Consider the following 26,161-nt stretch of genomic DNA (forward strand, 5'->3'; position numbering starts at 1 on the left):
TGTTTGCATTTACTGTGATAATTGATTCCCCCCCCCCCCCCCCCCCTTTGTGGCATTTTTTACTAATTGCTGAATTATAGTTTACCTTTAATGACGAAACGCTTCACAAGTTTGCACAGTGCTGAATCTGCCTGTTTGGTTGTCTTGCTTAAATGTCACTCTGTCCCAATTTCGTAACCACAAGTGTTGCTGTGCTTACAAGTGTTTCCTACCAGTCGCCTTTAGCGTTTCAGCCTTAAATCCCTTGTGGGTATACCAACATTTGTCATGTATAACGTGACCAGTGTAGTTACCTTTGCCTAAGTCACATTTACAAAACCACATTTAGAGTTAATGAAGGTTTTAGGATGGAATTTAATTTACATTTCCTGTTAGTGTTTTTTTTTTTTTTTTTTTTTTTTTTTTTTTTGACATTTTGACTTCGAAGTCAACCAACGTCCCAACAACATATTACGTTCCACTTTGGAGCTTCCACTCTATTGTTTGTGTGTGTACAGCAATATATAAATGACTTGTGCATCATCATTAGGGAAGTTGTTTCCTCAAATAGTCCATAAGGAATGATGTGTAGACTGTAAATAGCATGCTGTCCTCCAAATGGACACTCTATTACGTTCCTCTAATTACACGGGCAAAGGGAAGCATTCGGGCAGGAAGAGATGGGATCAACCAAAATATAAAAAGGGTTCCAAGTGAGGGGAGGGAAGAAAAATGTGACATGAAATGGCAAAAAAAAAAAAATAGGAGAGGGGGGCAAATTAGAAGTGAGGACAGTGTGATTAAGGAGGAGGAGAATGCAGATGGAAAATGGGTGCCTCGAAATAGCCAAGATTAGACAGCATTTGAAGCAACAATAAGCACTTGTTAGATGTGCTCTTTTTGATTGTGCACAAAGCAGACGTTGCACCCAAATGAGATGTGTGTATTATACACTATATTGAGAGATAGCAAGACAAAAATAATATGACTAGAATATTAGAATACGCAGGACAAAATCACCACCAGACATTAAAAGAAGCCCAGAGCTGTAAATTGAGAAGTAGTTTGTTTGTTTAAATCCTGTATTTAAAAAGCGCCTTTTCCTGAATCAAAACGGCAGACCGGGCCTTTAATAGGAGCTTATGCACTACCAACTGAATAGAACTAGCAGTAAAACAAAAGCTACGAATAACACAATATCAAGTTTGGTCCTTGGGAAGAGGTCTCTGAGATAATCACACTGAATGTGAACGCCTTATGCGGCTCCGAAACTGCGACTTCCAGTTTTACACAAAATACAGGGTTCAAACCCTTTGCCCTGAGCTTGTGAACCTTATATTTTTAAGGTAATTACTTCCTGTTTTAGCAGTCTAAATTAGTTATTTTTAGCACAGGAGGCCAGCAAGTTATTATTTTTACTTTCAGTCAATGGCAGCATGAGTCAGCATTTATTTCTTTATTTTTTTTAATTAATATTGTGTAGTTAAAATGTTAACTTCCCAGTTCATTAATAGCTCTGTTTAGTTGCTAATTAAGCCTTCTACTCTATTAATAAGTTTTGAAAAGCATTATATCAGCAGAGAGACGACGGCCCATTTGGTTTCATAGCCGTGTCCGCTTGTATAGCATGTTTTATTACGTCCTGCTTCATTATGTCCACTCCTGTAAAAAAAACAAACAAAAAAAACAGGAAATTAAAGTAATCAACACCTTGCGGTAGAACAACACACACATATGAGATTAGACAATAACAGTTTCCAATTTCCATGTTCAATATTGGATGTTGACACTTGATTATGTTAATTATGGTCCATCCGAGTTTCCTCCAACTCAACAACATGTATTGCATTTTAAGAATATCCAAAACAAGTCTGAGGTAAGAGATGAATTTAAATTAAAACCATCTTTTTTTTTAAACCATACAAACAACAAATACAATCAATACATTTTTGATACGCTTTTCAAGAGATTAAAAAAATCCAGAAAGCAATGCAAAATATACATACATAAAATTATACAAAATCATGAAATTAGTGATAAATATATATTCTGTCGTAAAATGTAGTCCATAGTGTTCATGTGTGTGTTGTATCCTACTGACGACCAGCAATTCAAATTTGTCCACTCTAGTGGACCTTCTTAAACCTGAATATCTCCCACCCAGTGCATACGATTGAATTAACTCATTGTGTGCTCTATAGGGGACATTCAGAGCTTTCCAATGATACCAAATGTGTAGGGGTGGGGCTTTGCTACCTTTGATTGCATCATAAAAGAAAATGGCTTCCCCCCGGTGCAAGCACTTTTTAGGGAAGAGGAAAGGTAAGTGTATCACACTTTTTATTGAACAAATTTAGGCTTTAAATGTTGTTGGCATGTGTTCTATAAGACTCTTAAGAACACATTAAGGTATTGTTTGAATTATTTTAACTGTATTTGATCCTAGAATTTAAGTTTAAAAAAATGTCCTCAGTAGTGGACACATCATAGCTTAAAAATAAAAACTTGTTTTTTTAATTTTTTTTTATTTTATTTTATTTTTCCAGTTAGTTCGCATAGATTGGGTTATATCAAAATAAACATGATTGGAGAATATTTTTTTTCTGGTAGTCAGGAGGATGTGCACCATCATGCATTTTCTTAAGTACCTTCAGAAAACTGTTGACAGTTTCCACTTGCTCTTGTATCTTTTGTCATGGAACACTGGTGCTACCTGTTGAGGGTGCACCTGTTGTGTTGTGTGCGGTGAAGGCAGGCTCGTCACTTGGCTCGTGCTTATCCTTACACAACAGGCAATGTAATTGCACTGGATAGAAGCTTGACCTGCCGCAGTGACTCTGAAGTGTACCTGCGCTGATTACAAGCCACCATAAATCATAAATGGAGAGCACACATACACACCTCCAGATCTCATATTCTCCTCCGCCTCCTCCTCTTTTTTTTTTTTTTTCGTTACCTTTTCATTTGCATGTTTTTGCGTCACGGTGGGATCTCCGCGCGACAGGGCATGCTCGGAGATAGAAGCTCGACTCGGGTGAAGACGGGGGAGAATGAGGATCTGAGATGGAAAGAGACATTAAGTTTTAATGCTCTTTACTGGAGGGAGAGGAAGGAGGAAAGGCAGGCAGGTGGGAGGAGCGAGTGATGCAGGAGGAAGGAGGGAGGGAGTGATGGAGGAGGAGGGCAGTATGTCGGGAAGAGGCGAGGATCAACTCACACTGCTGATAATATTCCCTGGGTCAAGTCATGGAACATGATGGTGAGTTTCTCTTCACTATAAGCATTTGTTTGTTTATATTTGTATTTATTATACAAGTAATATCCTCATAACAAATGATAATTTGCTTCAAATGACAACTTCACAATGTTATGTCACGCATCGGCTGTAACACTATGTAATTGTGCAATATTTATAAGATGCTAATGCTGTAAGGGGATCACTGTGCAACATTAAGGGTGGGTATACTGTACCTTCATTTAAACAGGCCTCTGGTGCCCTCGGCTATTTGAGTTGCATTGCTGCGTTGTATTATAAATCACCTTCAACGGTGGCATTGTTGTCACTGCACATAACGTGGTCATTCATTCCAGATGGGCGTTGTTAGTTGTCATATTGGGTCTATTAGAATGACACAGGTCAGATGTGTGGTTGTTTTTGTGGCTCTGGGAGGCCTACATGAGGTAATCTGATTTAATGTAGACACTTTTATTAGTTGTGTGTGAAAAACAACGTTGGAATTATTGTAAATATGCTCACTTATGTGCGGATTTCTGTTGAGAAATTATCTTCAAGTGTGCATACGTGTTCTTTAGTAGCCTTCAAGGGAATTATCAGTCCCATTCAATGTGTCAAAGCATGTTAAAATATGTCATTTGCTTATGATCATCGTGCCATGAGAAAAACGATGTTTGGACAGTCGTCGTCGACGTACGCATGAGGCGTGTGAGGAGCGACATTCCAGCTTGACATAACAGCGGAGTCAGTAACTAAGGTTCGGTTCAACCAAGTAATCAAGTAAGGACTTCTCACCTGTCAGATTTATTTGTTGTGTTTAAAACAACATACTGTACCTGCTGTTGACTTTCATTTTCCACGTGTATAATGGAAACGTTCTACTTGGCGCTCACTAGGTCTGACCTCAGTGCATTGCTGTCAAATGTAAACAAAAAAAAACATGACTGATGAGTAGATTATATAATTTAAAAAAAAACAAAAAACATTTTTGCGAATAAATCCAAGCAGAAGTTTGACTGAAGTACTGGTTGTGGTAAATGGCAACAGCCATTCAGACTCAAACCTATGGACAATTTCGAGATGCCAATTAACCTAACATGCATGTTTGTGTACCTGAAGAAAGCCCTCGCAAGCGCAGAAATAACATGCAAATTTCAAGGCCTGAGCTGACATTCGAACCCAGAACTTCTTGACTGCAAGGCAGACGGGCTAACCTGACCTCCCCTCAACTGCACTGCCCTGTGTTCACAGTCTTTTTATATTGTGGGGCGTCTTTGTTTTGTAATGAGGTTGAGAGACCATTGGCTTACTTTAGGGCAAGGGGAGGACTGACCAACCACATCCCAGCGTTGAGTCCAAAAGGGATCGAGTGAATGCTGGGGGATTTATGCCCACTGCATTGGGTTGTGGATTTGACCCCTTGTTGGATCAAAATCTTGACCCAAGTCACGACAGTAAGCATAACATAACCCGCACATGACTCTCGTCATGACAGTAAGCATAACCCTTGCATGACCCAAACATAACCCTGGCATGACCCAGTCATGACATGGGTTAGGAATGCAACCCATCATTTAGTACAAAGTACGAGTACTTGCTACCTCTTGGCACCACAAACTATTTATTTTGAGGGTAATAGAACCACAATGTAATAACTGCTGAACAAGGTGCATCAGCAAACCTGTGTCAGAAAACATGAATTGAAACTATAAGTTTTCCATTTTATGAGGCCCAGGTAATCAAAAAGAAAAAGGAAAAAAGAAATCCTGCGGCGTGTGTACAGTCTGCAAGAAGAGTTTTGAGTTATGGTAGAACACTGCTTCACAATGACAACACACCTGCTTACAATGCCCTGAGCATCTGACAGTTCCTGGCCAAGAAGAATATCACCATGCTGGAGCGCCAGAGGATGCTGGGAAAGCCTTACACTCCAGGGAGATTACTTTGAAGGGCAAACGTTATCGTGTGTAGTTTGGATTTGAAATATATCTTCTGCGGCACCAGTCCTAGAACTTTCCTGACAACCTTTTTACACCTTGCAAATCAACCATCATTAGCCAGTGGCAGTGCTTTCAAAACAAACCATATCACACCTTTGTTTGAGTAATAAAGCAGGCCTCAACTGCTCAAATGAGACATGCAAGTGGCTTTGCTCCTCCAATGTTTGTACTCAGCTGAGACGTGACTGTATATAGAATAATATGAAGGGGCAGGAAGGAATGCGCACTTGTTTATTCGCCTCATTCTAATATAAGTGTCTGCAAGTGCGCGCGCCGCCTCATTTCCCCGCAAACCGAGGGCCTTTATTCAGCACCGGTTACCAAACGCCGCTCGACCGCCACGGTCTGTCGCCGTCTCTCGCTCTCTATCGCAAGCGCTTCGCTGGCTGGCCGTCTGGCAGGATGTCAGCTATTGATTTAATACAGGCAACATTTTAGCATTATGGCCCGTGCCAAACAGTATACAACAAACAGGAGATCAGGTTGCAGGCACGCCGGCCGGGGCGGATGGGAAGAGCGAGAGACATGACAGTAACCAGTCCTGTAATGCTGCCAAAAGACTTTGCAGGTTAGGTTTTGTTTTAAGCTAGCTGAAGTCAACACATTGAAAGCTGCAACTATAAGGAAAGAGTGGGTAGTTATTACTTGACTACTGTGCAATTTAGTTGAATAAATTAGCCAAGGTAGAGGAGGGGGGGGGAAGGTGGAGGCTCTCAAAAGCAGCACTTAAACAATTATTAGCCCCGTGTTCCGCTGAGGCCAACTTTTAAATATTTGATGACCGCCTTTTTCCCCTCAGCCCTTTCCTCCTCCGGTCAATAAGAAGGTCAGGATCCCTCGAGTGAACGCTGTTATTTAAAATCATGACGCCGTCCCTAAAAATGTCACCTTTGATATACTTGTGACTGGAAGACATGCCCTCTTAACCACTTTGCTTTTATACAACACCTTGATTGATTTGAAGTCAAACCTTGAAGATGTGATTGAAGTACAGTATTACCCTTTCAGCTTTTAAGGAGATATATTACGTGACGGACCACGCAGTGGCGTACTGTTTAGCATTAGCAGGCCTGCCTCACAGTTTTGACATTGTCGGTTTGCATGTTAGGTCCATTGAAGGCACTAAAATCAGGGTTCACTAAATCCGGTCTTCGAGGTCCGGAGTCGTGCAGGTTTTAGATGTTTCCGCCTACCAACACACCTGACACGAAAGATCGGGATAGTTGTCAGGTGTGCGAGTGGGTGGAAACATCTAAAACCTGCAGGACTTCGGACCTCGACGACCGTAATTGGTGAACCCTTCTTGACTAAATAGTCCACAGGTGTAACATCCTCACATCCCATTATGTCAACAACTTCACAGAGCAATTGATTATGTGCCACTCTTTAAAAATGCTAACGCCAATCTGTGCATCTAAAATAAACTCAATGTAGTTTAGGCCCGTCTCACACTATGTGACGCAGTTCAGTAACTAGTTTTCATGAATGGCCGACCGCCAGTCGTAATTTAAAATGTCCTAATCTTCTTTAATATTCCCCATTCCCTGTTTTTGCGGCAATCAGCTCCTTCCTTGACAATCGCACCATGTTTTTGTGATTCAATTAAAAAAAACAAAAACAAAAAAACATATATGGAGCCTAAAAACATAATACGGGGTTGTAGTAGTCTGTTTCAGCACATCAGTAGACGTGCGGTGCTCAATCACATTGTGTGCAGTGAAGATTCATTTTATTTTTCCCCACAATGGTCCCCTTCAGTCACGTTTAGGCCTCTTCGCTTGGTGTGTGATGGGCCTTACATTTCACTTGGTGTCAAAACGTCAAGAACCACTGTTGTAGTTCTTTGACATGTAGTGTCTGTGAACGTCCACTTTAAAACTATCTTTACTTTAAAACTATCGCGTCTTTCCTTGAAGCTGTTAAACAGCAATTTTCTTTTTGTATGAAAGAGGCCTCTTTAGGGTCTACGTTAATGGGTTAAACAGGCAGATACACTGTGCTGTTTTGGACACAACATATCTACCTTTAAATGAGAGTATGTTTACAAGCTCTATCTGTTTTAATTACACTTTTAATTCCATCAGGATAGGGGCGTGTTGACTAAGTTGTACATTGACATAAACAGCTGCAGAACAAACGCTTCATACTTTGTGGCGCTTCTTAGCACTAGATGGCACCATTGGTCTTAGCTGAAATGTCGTTGGAGCGCGGCTGTGCTCTGCAAGGTCTCAAGTCGCACCCTGTCAACAGCGATGACAGAACACACGAGCATGCGCAAGCGCGCACACACAGGCTACTGTTTGCTTTTTATCAGCTCTAAGCAGGAGCGTGTGATCGGCCAGCTAGCCAGCCTGAGGTCACGCAGCTGTTATAAAACACACTATTATAAAACACTAAAAAAAAAAAAAGTTGATCAAAGATGAAAAGAACCCTCTTTGCGCTGAATTTGCTCTTAGGAAACAAAATGTTTCAGAGGTTTCCACATGCTAAAGTGGAATAATAGAACTGATAGAAGTCTGAAAATCCCGATATGGTGACATTTATGCCACGTGCTTGGCTGTTCCTCTTTCAGTTTTGTAGCAAATGCCAATATGAGGGAAAACAGACATGGTTGTGATTTACTGTACGGTGGTTCCTTTGACTTACAAGTTCAATATAACTCAATGTGCTCGTGTATTATATCTCCCTATTAAAATGAATTGAAACACCATTAATATGTTCCAGCCCATTAAGACAGTCAAAGTATTAACCTAAGAAGCATCTTTTAGGAAAATTGTCCGGCAACCAGTTTAGGGTGTACCCGGGCGCCTACTGTCCGAAGCCGGCTGGGATAGGCTCCAGCACCCCCGCGACCTTTGTGAGGAGTAAGCGGTTTAGAAAATGGATGGATCGAGGGAATCTTTTAGGAATGAGTGCAAGATATGCAAACTCCACATAGCAAGGCCGGAACCTGGATTCGAAGCCTCATCCACTCGGTCACTGTGTCACCCCCTTTTTGAACTGCTGAACTTTACTTGGGGTGCAGAGGCACTTTAAATAGTGACAGGTGTGTGCTGAGTCTGCTGACTCCATTTTAACACACATTTGAATGTGATTGGTCAATTCTGAACACAACCACATTGTTAGTTCTAAGAGGGTGCCCACACTTGCACAACCGCATCTCAGTTTTTCATTTTTACTTCAGAGTGTAGTACAAGTATACTTGTAAATTCCTTTTTTTTTTTTTTAACAAGAATGGGTGGCATAATGGTGAAAGGAGAGTATATTCTTTCATTTCTATATTTGGTGTAGGGTGTTACGCATACGCTCATTTTTGTCACAAGCCACGTCGTAGTAATGATTTTCTAGGAGGGTCGCTATGACTGTGAAGCATGAACCCAAATAAATTTGCCTCATATATATGCAACAAATTGATAAATAACTACTTTTGAAAACAGAGGCCAGGAAAAACTGTTCAAACACGACTATTTATTTACTTATATATTAAATAAGAGGCTTGATAACAGAAAATAAATGCAATATCACAGTGCTTTTTTTCTTTCTTTCTTTTTTTTTTTTATTTTTTAAAGAAAACCATTTGCTATATTTGGATATTTTAGCAAGAAAAGTGAAGTTGAAGTAAATAAATATTTTGTGGGCCACAATAAATGGCGAGGTGGTCCATATCTGGCCCCTGGGTCTTGAATGTGACACCTGTGATTTCACACGATACCCGAATGTCAAAATGTTGTAAAATGGCTGTCAGTTAGTTTAGTGGTGATTTTTTATTTTTTATTTTTTTCATATACTCAAGCTACCCCACGAAATACGGGGCATAATAGAGATTTTCTAGTGCGTTTTCGCTATCTGCTCAGTCTTCCGAATCCACTGTGAACTGTTGGTGCCTAAAAGGTGTCAGCCTTCACCTTTGGGCCCCAGCAGGCAGCAGCGCCTCTAATCTGCATGGAGGAATGAGAAGCATCCACTACGGTGGTGGTGGAGGAGGAGGAGGAGGAGGAGAGCAGGACAGGGGTGGGAGGGGAAGTTAAGTTATGACCTAGCAGCAGCAACTCGAGTGTCGTCAGTCCAGAAAAAAAAAAATAAGTTTCCTTTCCAGCCGACATGAACTCTCACAGCGGCCGTACGCGGGATTTATGCGGGTATAGGGAGCGGTGATTGCGGGTTAAGGATAGAGGAGGGCACCCTCCTCCACCGGAGCTCCGCCGGTGACGCCGAATATGGGCCAGACCGCTGTATCTACCGTGTCTCACACAGCGAGTGGTGAGTTTCCTCCTCGCCTCCGCTGTCCCCCCCCTCTCTCTCTTTACCCCCCAGTAATATGACCACTTTTTTTTTCCCCCTCTCTCTCTTTGTCTTTTTGAGGTTCGACAAGTTTTGGGTCGCAATTTCCGCCCAGGGCCAACTTTCAAGCTAGCTTCCATGCTAGCTCAAACGCGTCAAAATGAAGTTGAAACATACCGGGTTTTTTTGTTTTGTTTTTCGATGTTTGTTTGGTTTGACACCGCTTGCGTACACGCCCGTGGAAGTGTTTACAAAAAGCTTCGTCCCTTTTTTTTAATTTTTTTTTTATTTTTTTAAACAACGCAAAGCGTGGGTGACATGACTTTTTAAGTAACACACCGCACCTTATCGCTGGCTCCTTATCAAAGAACACAGACCGAGAGGTACAGTTCTGCAGCTGATCTTGGTACAGTAACATCTGCGCGGAGGAACCTGTTGGACTTGACAGACTGTTTTCAAAGCAAACATTATGTCTTGCAGCCTGGCGGAGACAATGTTGCAGCTGTTTTGCACAGGTCACGCAACATAGACCGCTTTGAAACTCTCAACTGACATTTACCGCAAACATTGAGAGTGAAATTTCCATGCGGCAATCAAAAACGTAAAGCGGACTGTGGCCTGGCACTTTGGCACGTATGCCTCACAGTAATGCTCCAGATTTCCTGTGTGGAATAAATATGCTTGTGACAGCCAACCTTGGCCACCACGTAACTCCACCCCGGGCAGTAAACTGCAGTAATAGTAAAATTTTATCAAAAGATGCACTATATTGTGGGTATATATCCTTTACATTGTGTTCAAATATGCGTTGTTTAGAGGTTTATAACACAGGAACCGTAGTGCTTGTTTCATTAGCAGGTTTATGGCGTTTTGTATTGTGTGCTAGTGTACTGGCAAGGGGTTATGTGGCAACTTTTAAATACACAGTGTAATACAGTACTTTATGTTTTGTATTTTGTTTGGTGGTAAACTAACTGGGAATAGCAACAGACAACTTGAAGCATTTTTTTTAAACAATTGTTGAGTATCTGATTAAAATAATATATTTGAAAACATAGCTGTCTTTATTTTACGAACAAACTCTTTTTGGGCTGATAAGATTTTTTTTGTGTTTACATATTTTTCTGACAGCTCAATCCATTCACAACTGCTGTCAAGAACATCGACAGACGTGCAACACGACACGCTAGATAAACTGTAGCTTCGTTGTGCAGGAGACCAGGCTCAGTGCTTGGCGCATATTTGAGAGTTCCATAGGACCGGTAACTTGTTTCGTTCAAATTGCCTCGAGTTGCGCCTCGCAATACAAATGCATAGAACGAAACGCAAGCTCTGCAGTGTTTGCATAAGCTTCTTTATAGCCTGCATCCTTATCAAAAAATAAACATTAGTGCCATTTTTATGGGGGTATTTGGTACCCTGGGAGAGCTTACGCTAAATAAACTTCTTTTTTCTTGTTCTGTAAGGCACTTACGCTGCACTATGCGTTACGCAATTATGTTGCGACATTCTTAAAATGCTTAATCTATGCAATCGAGAGGAAAGGGGTGTGATTCTGTCTCACTCAGTTACAGTTTCACATTTTTGGCACGTACATGCTAGTGTGGACATTACCCACACCTCAAGGTCCTCGGAGATTGCACGTTTAAGGCTATTTTATTTTCTGAGTTTTGAAATCGTTTATGTCCCTCCTGTAACCCAAATTTTCTTTGCATGATAGCGTTTTCCACACTTTCCCAGCCTCCATCCTTCTTCCTGTTTGTAAAGCGTGTTCCTTGACCACCCCCACACGCACACACGTACGCAAACCAATGTCACACCGTGGCGGAAGGAAGCCTCTCCCTTTCCCCCTCCTATTCGTCCACCTCCTCATCAGCACATGTTCCTGTTATGAAGCCTGAATCTTTTGAAATCGCGTCATTTCATTTCGAGGGTTTTCCCGAGCTCGGACAGTCACCAAAAATAACTAGACGAAGTGCAATTTCTGAAAAAAATGCATGGGAATGCTAAAAGCTGAATGCTAATAGCTGAATGCTAAGCTGAATGCTAATAGCTGAATACTAATGAAGGAAATAAGATAAATTCTGTGAAAATTACAAATTTAGTAGTTGAAAAGTTGAAAAGTAGTTGAAACAATAGTAGTATTACCAGTAATTATTTAGTAACTTGTAGTTAAATAACAAATACAAACCCATCCACCCATTCTCAGTTAGTAGTCAGGAGTAGTCGCCAACCATAAATTACTAGTAAAGTTTTTTAATTCATCTATTTATAAGCAATGCCTATAATCCTCTTTCACATCTTTGGGTGCTGGTGCTTAAAAAAAAAAAGGATTATCAGCCAACTTCAGCTAAAATCAGCACAAAAAAGTATGCCGTGTCATTCGACGTGGCACAAAACAGAACTCCTCGTCCAATCAGATGGCACCTTAAAGTTACGTCACTTCAGCAGCGTTCCATTCATAACATTATTTATGATCATCATCGGACTAAATTGGCTGGCAACCAGTTCAGGGTGCACCCTGCCTACTGGTGAGGCCGGCTGGGATAGGCTCCAGCACCACCGCAATCCCTGTGAGGAGTAAGCGGCTAAGACAATGGATGGATGGATCATCGGACTAACAGAAGGCGAATTTATTTATTTATGCCCACTCCTGCGCTAGACGGATGGTCGATGCTAAATTGCAAAAATATTTGAATCTTCTTCACCGCTTTTGGAGCATAACAGCAAAATTTGCTGACCAACTTGGTTTTACTACGTTTCTTTGTTTTGTTGGCTCTGTTAAAATTCAACAGACCTTTCTTGGAATTGTGGCCAGTCACAGTGCATTCTGAGGCGGCCGCGGCAAATTTTCCTCCTTCTCCCCACAAAATAAAGGTTTCTCTTTAATGTTACCGTCTATGAATACTTTTCTTTTTTTAGACTTAACACTGACGAGCGCAATTTGCTTTGCTGAGTAATCCGGCGCGCGGGTGACTTCACTTTGAAATATCCGTTGTAAAGTGCCTCTGCACACCACATACGCACAAAAGTAACCACTTCCTGACTCACCCATCTGCCGTGACGTTGCTGGTCATCTGCTTCAAAGCGGAACGGCCACATTGTGAAATCCACTGTGAAATGCAGCTGACGACTCAGCATTTATAAAAAAGAGCCCCTTGTGCTGGGAGAAGAGGAGGCCGATTTGACGGACATTTTAATTCATCGAGGCATTTTGGATTTTGGAAGCCGCTTTCTTTGGAGATTTAGCTTCTGTTGTTGTTCTAGCCAAATAATTAGAAATAATTCAATTGTTAATTAAATACAAAATGAGAATGAATTCCTTTACGAAGAGAATCAGTTGTAATTGCACCTTTTTAACTATATATATATATATATATATATATATATATATATATATATATATATATACACACACACCTCATCTATGTGCTTTTTAAAAATCAAATGTACCCCATGAGAACAGAAGTTTGCCCATCACTGTTTTATATCAATACAGTAGTTGTGTGCCAATGTGTATGAAAGCCGAAAATGAGTGCCCGGGGAGTGGCCCCAAGCTCTGCGTGTACTTTTCATGTCTTCATTAATTGCCCTTTAATTGCCACGTTGCGCACGCTGTTATTTTCTCTCCACGACAGCCGGGCGCCTGAATCGTTTTTGGGGGAAGTGAAAACTGTGCCTTTTCTCTCTGCCTGGTGATGATACACGAGCTTTGTAGCGTTAATACTAAAATAGACACAACTATCAGGAGACATTTCTGTTCCAACTAGAGGAAATGAAAATTGAAGAGTTGATCTCTTTTTATTTATTTATTTATTTATTTATAAAACGTTTTATGATGTTGGAAGGGTGCTCAGTTTCTGTTTTAATTCATATTAATTGTTTTAATTGGGTTCTTTCAAACAAAATTAATCTCAAAAAGCATCCCTTTGTGACTTATGTGGTAGACTGAGTATTTTCACAAAGTTGGATGAGTCAAAGTCACTGATCAATTTTGTCCCTACGTTCCCTCCAGTTGATGGTTTGGAGAAATCGTCATCACTTGCCAGCTGCGACGTGGTCGTGGACAGCGGTTCCGATGCCCATAATGTGCCCGGGTCACGGCTGCAGCGAGGCAAGCTGTCCACTCTAGGGCGACTCTTCAAACCCTGGAAGTGGAGGAAGAAGAAGAGCAGCGACAGGTTCCAGGATCTTTCCAAAGGTGATCTTTTGTGGCTTTGCATTTCAAGTAAACCGATAGCGTTTGACCTTGAAGTCGTTGGTTGTGCAGTTTTAGAGCGAAAAATCTCAACGCGACAAACGAGAGAGGAGCTGATCAAGAAAGGAGTGCTCGTCCCAGAACAAGGTTTGTCTACATTATCGCCACCTACAGGACTGGAGCCAGATGTACTTCTTCAGGATTTTTCAAGCATGGCGGAGATCTGCAAAAGGAAATTGGGGCTGATCTTTCTTTCGTATGTCTTCAGCAGACGAGCCCGTCAGCAGGGAAATCCAGAATGGCCACGCCACATCCAGCGTATCTCCGGAGCAGGTCAAAGTTGAGATTGAAACTAAATTGACCCAAGCGGCAGACCTGACTCCTGGCCCTACGATCACAGAGGACAAAACAGGTGACTTATATTACGTTTACAACTCGATCTTGTGTGTGCGTTAGCAATGAAACTGCTGTAACTGTAACGCTGTCCGAAAGGAATAATAATGCTTGCAATCATTAGAGTTCATATCACAAATTAATTGAATATGTAGTGGTGAAAATGTAGAGGGAGCGTAGAATGACTATCCGTTTTGTCACCGCGCTACACTAAATACCGTTTCCAGTTATGTTAATATCATACTTACTCTCTTTTCCATCTTTGACACCATTCTGTCTTGGTATCACTAAAGAAACACTCGTGCAGTTTACGTCTTGCATGATCCAAAGGTGTAAATGTCTTCCTAATTCTACTCGCCCTTCACCTTCTCCTGTCTTTTGCCTAACTCTATGCGTTTTCATCATATTATACTATTCCCCTGTGATCTCTCTGACCCGCTCAGAGACGAGGGACAGTAAACCCGTCACCCGGGCGGGTCAGGCACGCCCGCGGGATGCCCAAGCTCGAAAACAGCACAGCGCCGCTGCGCCCGCCTCCTCCAAGCCTGCGGGTGGCGCTGCTGGCTCGGCCAGGCACAGCAGGGACTCTTCCTCTGGCGCTAAAAAGACCGCAAAAGCACCAGGGAAGTCGGGCACTGCGGCGCAAGCTAAAACTAACTCGCGGAGCTCTAACAACAGTAGTCGCGCGATCGGTAAGTTTAGCTGATTTGATATTCTCGCATGCCTGCATGGAGGTTTCATTCGACTTTTTTCAATAGGTTTTCAACATGTTCTACTTTCTATTTTGGCTGATTTAGGTTTTATGTTTGCAGTGCCGTTTGTAGTGCCACTGTGAATCATTTTGAGTGTTTTTATGTGCCAAAAAGCTCCACATACATTTTCTGGAGCCATGGTGAAGTTAGTTTTAGGTTCAATATTTGATATTCGGCAGACATTCGCCTCTTTGGACTCAAAATCAGTCTGGGAGAGTATTGCTGGGCCTCCGGCATGATATACACCTCTTATTTTTCTATTTTACACTTCTTCTTTTTTTCTTTTCTATGAATTCTTATACGTAATAGCATTTTAGTTCAATAGCTTGCAGGTCATGTGACCATGCTGTAAATCAGTGTGGGATAGTCGTGCTGGGCATGAGATAGGCCTCTTGTTTTTCAGTTTCACATCTTTCAATATTTTTTAAAATGACTATTCATACATAAAAATTTGCATTTTAGCTCAATATCTTTTAGGTCAAGTGATTTGTGGACTCAAAATTGGTGTGGAATTGCAGTGCGGGTCCTCCCACATGAGCTATGCCTATTGTTTTTCAATTTCACATTTCTCAATATTTTCTGTGAATTCTTGCTTCCATTTTTCTGTTTTTCTTTTCAGCCAAGTCGTCTCATCCAAAGAAGACGCAAGGCAGTTCCACAAAAACCACCACGACCACCTCTTGCTCCACTGTCCCCCCTCGCTCTCGCCCACCCAAGGACGTCGAGACGCACAGTAGAGGCGCAGACGCTCGGACCAGCCGGAAATCTGAAGCCAATTCTCAGAAGGCTTCTGCGGAGCTTCCCGGTCAGCCGGAGGAAGTCAACTCCTCAGATACCCACGGGGGCTCTCCTCAAGTTTCCCTTCCCGAAGTTGAGGAGACACCCGTCGCTTCTCAAGCCACCCCGGAGGACAAAGCTCCCTGCGGCGATTCTTCCGCGGGCCAAGACAACCTCCGGGATGCGTCCGCCGAGCCCGCCGTCCACTCCCCCCACATCAACTCCTCCACAGAGGACACTTCCTTCACAGAAGGAGGCACTGAGGCTGACACCCAACAGCAGGAAGAAGCGAGGACGATAGGGGCGGGAGAAGAGGCACGAGAGGAAACCAGGAAGTCTGCTGAGGAAACACACTGGAGGTGAAATAAACACGAGAGTAGTTTTTTTATGAGCTGGAAGGATTAAACACGTAGCAAGCACTCGCGCAGCATTCTGACCTCTGCCGAAGCTTGAACGTTTCATTTGTTTATAATTAATTGTTGATTCATCCTATCTTGAAACAGTTGAGGCCAAATAGAGATGCCAGGACAGCTACAGTTCAGAACAGTCAGATTCTGATGAAAATAATATTTTTTAAAAATAGCAGTTATTGCCAAATATGCGATCTGAATCGCATCTGGATGCTTGCACTTAGCAAGATAAAAAATTACAGGCATGTCATGCCCTGTCTTTTTTTCTTTTCTTTTTTTTAAATTTCATAACCCTTTTATTTTTGTTTGTTTTCCCTTTTAAAATCTTTCTTTTCTTTCTTTCTTCCCTTCTAACTTTTTTTTTCCACTTTTTTCAAAATTTTTAAAATGCTATTCTGAATTTTAAGGAAAATAAATAATTCAACAAATCAATATTTATATTTTCAATATTTTTAAATATATATTTTTTTAAACTTGAATGTATTTTTTAAATGCAGACATACACTAAACACAAGGCCCATTTTCTTCAATTTGTTTATAAAGCTGTCTGAATCTGTTAGTACTTCTCCTTTACTGAGAGTCCTTTGATCCATGTGCTTAAAAGTGTAGCATATTACGATGATGATTATTGCACAAGTGGGCCTTATTTTGCCCAAAATATGGGCCACACTAAAACGTGTAGTTCTACGGTATTGTTCCAGCTAATTAAAAAAATAAAAAATAAAAAATGGAGCGAAAACAAAAGTGTTGTTTATATTGTTGCTCATCATAGGTTAGCAACAAACCAACCAACACTGAAGAAACCTGTTTATTATTATTATTACAGTGTTATGTGCTTGTGATTGCAGTCCGGCTGATTCAGACACCGTAAAGTCGCACGGCCACAGCGTAAACATCCAGCAGGTCGAGGTGACGGTGATCCCCGACCGGCCGACGGAGAGCCAAGCCAGCGACTCGGACTCGGACGGACCCATCCTGTACCGCGATGACGACGAGGAAGAGGAGGAGGACGAGTACCTTAACAGTACGACGCAACCTCAGTCATCAATGACTGTCTATTGATTGCGTTTTGACCGACCACCTTTCCCGACAGGTTCTCTGGCCAGCAAGATCCGACGACGGGACACCCTCAACATCAAACTGGGCAACCGGCCCAGCAAGAGGGAGCTGGAGGAGAAAAACATACTGCCACGCAGCTCTGAGTCTGAGAGACACGAGCTCCGTCAGCAGATCGGCTCCAAGCTCGTCAGGTGCGTCAATCACGCTGAAGGTCACCTTTAGCCTTTTGTTCATATCCGGAGATATTAATACAGGAAGTCCTCGAGTAACGTCGTTTCTACCTTACGGCGCCCGTGCCTCGTCCGTAGCGCTTCTTCTTTTTCGTTCATTTACCACAAAAATCCTGCCATTTTAAAGTTTATTTAACATTGTGTTGTTGTTACCGCCAGCAACGGACGTCCTCGACCAGGTCGACTCGCCATCACGAGCGTCACATTTACGTATTTAAGTCTCTACCGTCCATCAGCAATGAATGACCATGCGGAAACACAAAATATTGGTTCCGGCTCTTTCGGGACGTGCAAATGTTTTTTGTTTTTTTTTAAATTACTGTACAAAGTATTTTGATGTAAATATCGACTTTAACGGTGAAATCCGACTTAAGTTAAAATTCGGGAACTCAGCCGTAACTCAAGGACTCCCTATACGTATATACACTGAACTGTTGGCACGCTTGCGGAGTGAAAACATATATTTCTCATTTCAGGCGCTTGAGCCAAAGGCCAACCACAGAAGAGCTGGAGCAACGGAACATCCTCAGACGTAGGTCATCAAAACATCACCAGATCATGCATTGATTGCAATTGCAGTGGCAAATATTCCTGAATAGAACAAAATATAAAAAAAAAAGTTTGCCTGATAGCATAACTGTCAAAAAGTCCATTTTGAATGTTGTCATAAAAAAAAAAAATACTACAAACAAGAATCCAATTGCCTTGTATCACCTTTTGCGGATTGCCATGACCTGAATGATTGAGAATCTACACAGACACAAAGAAAAAGCTCAGTGTTTAAGTAGCACATTAGTATTCATTATTGATACTGCGACAGTAAATGCTATTAGTCTTAACAATAGTTTTATATTAGACGGGGCTTTGATCTGAGGACCAACACAGCAAATAGGCACTTAGAGTGGCTTTACCAACTGATTATGATTTTTTTTTTATGTATTTTTTTACATCTTCAGGGTAATTTAGAGGTTCTGCTCTTATCATAAATCTGTCTAGCGCTAAACAGCACTAGCTTATAATGTTTAGCTAATCGGAATATTGTTTATAAGCTCACATTAGTCGGCGTTGGTGGTGATGTACTGCAGTTAAAGGACGCCATTTGGCGTGGTTTGCAAAGCGTCGATGCAACAAACCGTCTTCATATCTACAGGAATGCTTTTAATGAGATGCAGATCTCCTCTGTTATAAATAGAAGCACAAAGCTAAGTAGGTGTGAAATGACCGTGCCGTTTGTCTGCGTGCAGAGAAGAACGAAGTGGAGGAGCACGAGGCCAAGCAGGAGATTAAACGAAAACTCTCCAGAAAGGTAAGAGAATAAAACGGATGAGCTAACGTTGGCGCTCAAGGGGCACGTTTCCTTTTTAAAAGGGGGCCGATAGGCCAGTTTTATTCATGCAATAGGCCAAGGTATTAAATGACGGCGTGGGCAGTATCTGGTCTGCGGGTCAAACTTTGCCCACGCCTGGCGTAACAGAAGCACATATGAAATTGATATTTAGCTCCCCCCTCATCTTCAACGTGAGATGTAAAAGTGTCCTTTTTGTGCAGCTCAGTGTGCGGCCGACGGTTGCGGAGCTGATCGCTCGGAGAATCCTGCGTTTTAACGAGTATGTGGAGGTCACGGACGCCAAGGACTATGACCGGCGGGCAGATAAGCCGTGGACGCGGCTCACGCCCGCTGACAAGGTGTGGCGAGCTCTTAAACATGCAATTTGACTTTCTATTTACTCCCTTCTCACTCTCTTCATGCTATTCTTTATGCTTTGTAGGGACTTCTCACATTAATTACAATTTTTCAGCAAAAGTAAATTCAAGCATTTACACAAGCTTGTTTATTGTCGTTAGTAGTTTGGTGGGTCATTCAATGCATCAATCCTGCCCTCTGCTGCTCAAATTAAATGCTACATTTGCCATCAATCCATTTTGTATAGGTTTGTCCTTGAGCAAATCCCAAATGACTTTGGCTGAGACGCGTGGACTCTTTAGAACATGCTTACAAACTCCAAATTGAAAATCCGGAGCAGAGATTATTTTGTGATTTAATGTGACCCAGCCAATTCCCCCCCCCACCCGGTTTTACCTTTATTATAAAGATATACAAAAGACATGACATGCCTTTTTGCTGGAAAGCAAACGTAAAATGGCATCTCAAGTCCATTTGAGGACCTCAAGGCTGCCCCAGAGTTCAGTCACGGCAGCTCTAGTGGGAATGTGCATTAGCCTGAACAATGGACGGGGCCAGTGAACGGGCAAAGTGGTCGTTTAGTGCTTCGTCGAGCTTTTCATTTGTGTGTGTTGTGTTGTGTGTCCACGCTGTAGGCGGCCATCCGCAAGGAACTGAATGAGTTCAAGAGCAGGGAGATGGAGGTGCACGACGACAGCAAACAGTTTACCAGGTATACACTCAAAAGACTTATTGAAGCGGAATCTTCAGTGCCACGATCGCTCGCCTTGATTTCCACGAAACACGATTCACGACTGAATACTTTGAACCAGGGTACTAGAAATGCGCATTTCCCTTAAAAAGTGTGTGGAAATGCTGAGAAGTGCTATCATATCTGCTTTAATTGAGACTAATGAAATGTGTCATCTAATTACATTCTAATTAATGTTATTTTATTTATTTTTTTATTATGTAAATACCATTTTCTTTTAAAACCCCTTCAAGATTCATAGATGGTTGCAATGGATATGACATGATATTTGCATGCCTAAACCAATGAAATGCATAATTTGGATAATGTCAACACGTCTTGTTCATGATTGGATCTTAACTAACCAATCACGATCACAAGGTGATTTGCATGATCATGTAAAAAAAAAAATGTTGCATATAAGCTTGGTAAGTTTACAACACGTTGCAGCCATATTATCCTGGCGTCCACTGTAACAACTAAAAACATAACGATCATAAAAAAAAAATCAAAAATCCATGTTGATCTTATGTGGGAAAGGAATCAAAATCGGCAAAAGAAAAATAGTAAAAAGAAATTTTGGTCAGCATAAAAAATGTGGGTCTGAAGGGGCCACTAATCAATTACAGTTATTAAAATTGTAATTTTATGAGCACACTTAAGTCGCTAGTCTACTGGATGTAATTAAAATTGTCGCTGCTCTATGAAAAACACTTTTTTTTTCTTTTTTCTTTTAATATGTTTTTGGGATGCCTGCATTTAGTTTAATCCCATAAATGTAAATATAAATAAATAAATAAAAATACAAATAATTTTTTTTCCAAGGGACAGCGCCGAAATGTTTTGTCTTTAAAATGTAATCACATTTTAGAATGTGTATAAGATATTTTCAAATATTTGTCTGCATTTTCAGATACCATCGGCCTTAACATGAACTGGACGTCATCATGAAAAGAAGAAAAAGCCCACCGGGCCGTCAGACCTGCTGCTGTTAGTCAGTCCGGGTACTCCACCCTGTGTACTTACTTGCGCAGTAACAACAGATGCAGGTTTGTCTTAAGGGCCTGCATGGGCTCTCCATGTGGCCCACTCGTGGAACTTTATTGCACATAGTGTACCTATACTCGGAAAAGTGGTGGCTCGTTAAGAGTGATTTATTTATTATGGAGTGAGACGAGGACTTGCTGGAAAATGTTTTTTTGTTTTTTCTTGTCGCTCTGAGAGTTGTAAAATGGAGCGTTATTGCAGGTATGAATGTGGCTCAAGAGAACAGTAGCTCCAGTACAAAAGGCGTGCTTTGTTCTGACCAGGACCGCCAACCAGTGGACCATCAGGAGCTGTTGTCAAATGAGCGAGCCACTAGAGGGCATTATGTCATAAGCACATTTGCTGCCTAGGAGCCAACGGCCATGAGACCTCTGTTAAAAAAACATCCCTTAAGTGCTCAAAATGTTCTTTGAAATTTGCACTTTTTAGGCTTTTAAGTCAGTTTCAATCATTTTAGCTTTATTGACAGTGAGTTTTGGTGCCAAAAAGTTATTAACCTTACAAAAACAAACGGGCACCAAAGTAATCTGCCACCAAGTAGCGTTCTTTTCTCATTTCCATTTCTGCAGACATTCTTTATTTCCATCTCATATCTGCCCCTGGCAGTTTGGGCCCCTATTGACATCGCAGTTAACGTTTGCCGCACTTTTTATCGTTTAAAAATCGTTGAAAAGTCATCTTGTACTCGGAGCACATTTCCTTCCGCCATGCTACAGCAAACACAGTTAAAATAATACGTCTTTATATACGATGCTGTTTACATCCCTTAAATGCTGTGGGTTTTTTAGTTGTTTTTTTGTGTAGCATTTGTCATTCTATGACGTGCTATTATAGGAAAGACTGCGGTATGGCGGCTAAGATTTGCATTATGCTAGATGGTAGCTCAATGTGGCAAAAAAAAAAAAAAAAAAAGTATCCCCCTTTTATAGGCACTTTGTTGCAGTCCAGTGAAAATAACATCTTTAGCATAGATTTTGTTTTGTTTTTCTGTGGTTATTTTGCTGATGAATTACAATGGTTTCCATGTGATTGCAATGACTTTCTTATAAGTACAATCTAAAATGTCTCCTTGCAATGCTGCTTAAATACTTTAAATTATGTTTTAGTTATGACAAGTATTTGTGTGTTATTAAAGGAGGTAGATAGTTTGGCTAAACATTAGCATTCTTCTAGCTAAAAGCTAAGAACAAAAAATAAATAAATGTGACCCGCCCACCAATGACAATCAACAATTACACCGTTGTCTTTTTTTCCGTGTTTTTTTTTTTTTTTTTTTAAATACTAAACGACTTTAAAAAAAATATGAGATAATGTCACGTTTTTCATTGAACGGCATCAACTTTGAATTCAAAGCTAGCTAGCTTTGAATTTTAGCTTTAGCTAACCTTCAATTAAATTAGCTAACCTAATTGGATTTTGCAATTTTTGGGGGCTACTTTATTCCTCAAATATGACTTTTTTTTTTTCTTTTTTAATTTAACCTCCAACCTCCACTTTCCAATAATTATATTGTTAGCACTTTTGTGTTAATCTGGATAAAATAAGTTAACTAATTAGCTTGTCACATCTTTCAGTCTTTAAGCTAAGCATAGCTTAAACCAAAGTGAAGCACTGTAACTTCAAGTTATTTAATAGTAAAGTGGCCTTTTGTTTTAAGATAATCTGACTTTTGTACCAAAAACCAGAATCAACCCCAGTTTTGTGCTTTTGGGTTTACACAAGCTCCAAGTATGATGGATATTATAAGAATTTATCACCGTGTGAACATAGTCGAGATGAGTAAAGCAGTCGCATACAAAGTTTGTCATGTTCCTGCTAGCGTCGTAGCGCGATTCAACGTGATTGACAGTCTCGTCTAGACGTGCACGTGTGTCTTGTTGCTGCTTCATTGTATGTATGTACACGTAACCGAAAGTCATGTACAGTCTAACAGTATTGCTTCTTTACCGTGTGTATGATGTACTGTATATTGATCATTTTGTACAGAATGTATATGGAGCATGTGCATACACCGAGTCAATTTCATGCCGCAATACATCTAATGGCGTCAATGTTTTAAACTATTGATGTGTTTGTCTTTACTTTATTCGGATGGTGTTTTAGTGCAGCACGGTTGATTAGTGCTCGGTTGCGTCGCAATTGCTCCCGTTGGTTAAAGTTAAAGGACAAACCCATCAGCTTGAGCTCATTGTCCTTAACGGCCACTGTCGATTAAACGGGCCCGACAGCTCGTTAAATCTCTTCCTGGAAGCCAAGAGAGCTTGTTAGCCAGCTCGCTGACATTAGCGTTAATCAAAATGTCGTCGCCGTGTTGGCGTGTCCGCCCGCTGCCACAAAAGGTGGAGCGGCCAGAAGGAAATGAGCGTTCACTTTGCATTTATTTTTGTATTTTTTATTTTTTACAGTGGACACTCCAAAGGGGCTCATGACTTCTGTTCCAAATCGTTCTTATTCTCGTTTGTTTTTGTTTGCCAGGATCAAAACGATGGCCACGGCAAAACATTTTTTAACGGCACAGGTAACTTGCATTAAACCACAGTAGAATAAAATTTGATGTGTATACTAGGGCTGCCAAATATATCGCAAATAATAACGATATAGCGATACTGGCCCTTGCAATATGCATATCGCAAAGACATGCAAAAAGTTTCATATGGAATTTTATGCTTTTTGTCTGAATTTGGCCAGTCAGCCGCTAACTAAAATGTGCACCGCCATTCAACATTAGCGAGATGTAATTACAATTAATTAACGAGGAATATATTGAGTTTGCTGCATGAAAAATGTAATTCTTTCATTAGATCATAAAAATGTCATTTCCTTAGGTACATTTTAAATATCACAATAATATTGATCGCTATATTCAGCAACTATAATCCATATTGCATGATTTTCCAATACCGTGCAGCCCTAGTGTATACAATGGACCACCCCCGGATTTGCATACTTTTTTTTTTTTTTGCCAATTTTTTCTCCCCAATATTTTATTGTTAAGTGTATATCAGCATTTTTTTCCCCCAAGAATTTTTCAGATATGAAAAAAATATATGTATTTGATTTCCACTTTAAATGATTTGATCCCAAAAACGTTTAAATACGTTCTATTTTAAATATTACCATTCTCACAAAGATGTATGTTTTTTTTTATTTTTTATTTTTTATATATAATGCTAGAGCATAGAGAAGGCTTTTGATGCCTCTGAACTGAAGAGAATGATTGAAACAATGGTAGTTATTACAAAAACGACCAGCAGGTGGCAGCAGAGTATAAGAGCTCAACCAGGGCCATTTTGCAAAAAGCTCTTTTACCCACAGTTTGAAACAGATTTGTGAATAATGATGAAACTTAGCTATACTGTATTCTAATGCTAATTGCTGCAAAACGAAAACAGCCGGGAGCGAAGGGGGTTGCTTCAGTGAAAATGGCTGGCAGTTAATGATCAAATGGAATCAGAGATGCATTTAGTGCACAAGCGGTGCAAGGATGTCAGTGAGCCCAACACTCATCAACATTTACCGTTTCATGACAAAGCCAATTTTGATTATGTTGAAAACAGGTAATACTGGTTTAGGCCCTAATTTCAACCAAAGTTGTGCACATTAAATTGTGGTCTTGAGAAAGACCACAAGAGAGAGAAAGTTGTGTGAAATGTGTTCCTTAACTCATTCACTCCCAAAGACGTATTTACATGTTTTTTTTTGTTTTTTGTTGTTTTTTTCATTAATGAAACAGATGAAGCACACTTTTTTTTGTTGTTGTAATAACTACCATCGCTTTAAGCTTCCACTTCAGGTCAAAAACTGCATCAAAGCCTTCATACAAAAACTCTAGCAAGCAAAAACCTAAAAAACGTATAAATACGTCTTTGGGAGTGAATGAGTTAATGGAGTTGTTGTTATGGAACACGGGGACGAGGAGCCGCGGAAAATCCACATCAAGGTCAGAAACTCATTTCAGGCAAACACGTGGTTCACGTTTTGTTTTCTTTTTCGTTTTTTTTTTAAACCACTGCAGCTCCTTGTGCTAACGCTGGCGATAAAGCCAAGGATGATGAATCTCGCCGCATCCCATATCGTAAACACACACCCATAGAATTTACAGTGTCTATATTTTGCTAAGCAGTCCGTCTCCTCAGGGGAGTCAGCGCCGTAAAACACCCCAACAGTAAGTTTGGTTATGGGATGACAAGGTAGTTTGCACCCCCCCGGAGGTGTCGGCCACAGTCGGCTCATTATCGCAAATGGGAAAGCGTGCAAGTGAATCGGTAAGCCGCCCCGAAGCTGATTAGGAGTCGCAACGTGTGGCGCTTTTTCATATTCCAACGCTTCTTTATCCTCCTCCTCATTCATTCTTGCAGATGACAAAAAGGTGCTACAAAGTGCTTTCCACGTTTTCAAAGGTGCAGTCGTTTATTCAAGGTCAATTTTTGGACATGTAGTGGTTCGGTATCAAAGAATTTCTAGTTCTGTGGGGTGCTTAAAATGTAAATTCAAGGACGTGAAAATAAGCCCCAATATAAAAAAATATATAATTCCAAAATTAAATGGAAAAAATGTTATATCCTCCTGAGTACCAGCAATTCAAATGTGTCCTCTGTGGTGGACCTTTTTTTAAACCTGAATATCTGCCACCCAGTGCATGCGATTGAATTACCTCCTTTTGTGCTCTATAGAGGACATTCAGAGCTTGGGGTCGGGCTTTGCTACCTTTGAATGCATCATAAAATAAAATGGCTTCCTCAGTGCAAGCACTTTTTTAGGAAGAGGAACGGTAACTGCATAACACTTTTTAGTGAACAAATTTAGGCTTTAAATGTTGTTAGCATGTTTTCTATAAGACTCTTAAGAACATTAATTATAGTATTGTTTGAATTATTTTAACTGTATTTGAGCCTAGCATTTAAGTTTAAAAAAAAAATGTCCTCTGTAGTGGACAGATTATAGCTTAAAAATAAAAACTTTTTTTTTTTCAAAAATTTCTTTTGCAGTATTCCAGTTACTTCACAAAGATTGGGGAATATCAGAATAAACATGATTGGACAATATTTTTTTTTCCCCTGGTAGTCATGGATATAAATTGAAATAAAAAAAAAACAATATGTACACATATAGTAAAAAAATGAATACAAAGGTAAAAGCAAGAATTGTGAACATAAATACAAAATAAATGTATAGAATGAAATAACAGTAATTAAAAACATTCTGCTCTCTTATTTCATGCTCCAATTTGTCAGCATGAAATGCACTCGCAAATGCCTGCACCATGAAGTAAATGAGAGCAGAGCATTTTCATTTATTCTGTTTAATTCTATGTATTTATTTTATTTCCACATGTATTTTTATATTTATATATTTTTATTTTTTAGTTACTTTTTGAATTATATTT

At 40.5% G+C, this 26,161-nt stretch overlaps 1 protein-coding gene and 1 long non-coding RNA gene across 11 annotated transcripts in view; one reads left to right on the top strand and one right to left on the bottom strand.

The window, feature by feature from the left end:
• phactr2 (phosphatase and actin regulator 2) overlaps positions 1-26,161 on the top strand; it is a 31,233-nt gene that overhangs the window by 2,876 nt on the left and 2,196 nt on the right. For 2 of the 10 annotated variants that reach the window (XR_013278294.1, XR_013278293.1), the window contains exons 2-14: positions 13,511-13,696; positions 13,766-13,840; positions 13,962-14,105; positions 14,530-14,778; positions 15,458-15,974; positions 16,874-17,049; positions 17,119-17,275; positions 17,791-17,846; positions 18,559-18,620; positions 18,863-19,000; positions 19,634-19,710; positions 20,642-20,777; positions 23,251-23,293. Coding sequence is in view for 6 of the 10 variants with exons in the window: in XM_077494538.1 (XP_077350664.1) it covers positions 9,432-9,474; positions 13,511-13,696; positions 13,766-13,840; positions 13,962-14,105; positions 14,530-14,778; positions 15,458-15,974; positions 16,874-17,049; positions 17,119-17,275; positions 17,791-17,846; positions 18,559-18,620; positions 18,863-19,000; positions 19,634-19,710; positions 20,642-20,657 (1,896 nt within the window). In the remaining 4 variants the exon portion in view is untranslated. Of the gene's footprint in view, positions 1-3,131; positions 3,239-9,244; positions 9,475-13,510; positions 13,697-13,765; positions 13,841-13,961; positions 14,106-14,529; positions 14,779-15,457; positions 15,975-16,873; positions 17,050-17,118; positions 17,276-17,790; positions 17,847-18,558; positions 18,621-18,862; positions 19,001-19,633; positions 19,711-20,641; positions 22,839-23,250; positions 23,294-26,161 lie in introns of those variants that run through there. The other 8 variants (XR_013278295.1, XR_013278296.1, XM_077494539.1 and 5 more) reach the window with 7 other exon arrangements.
• On the bottom strand, positions 41-2,997 carry LOC144001545 (uncharacterized). The gene is made up of 3 exons (XR_013278507.1): positions 2,936-2,997; positions 2,628-2,832; positions 41-1,641 (listed from the first exon to the last, which is right to left on the bottom strand). It is a non-coding gene; the product is annotated as an uncharacterized LOC144001545 (long non-coding RNA).

This window comes from Festucalex cinctus, chromosome 14, assembly GCF_051991245.1.
Source record: "Festucalex cinctus isolate MCC-2025b chromosome 14, RoL_Fcin_1.0, whole genome shotgun sequence".
NCBI lineage: Eukaryota > Metazoa > Chordata > Actinopteri > Syngnathiformes > Syngnathidae > Festucalex > Festucalex cinctus.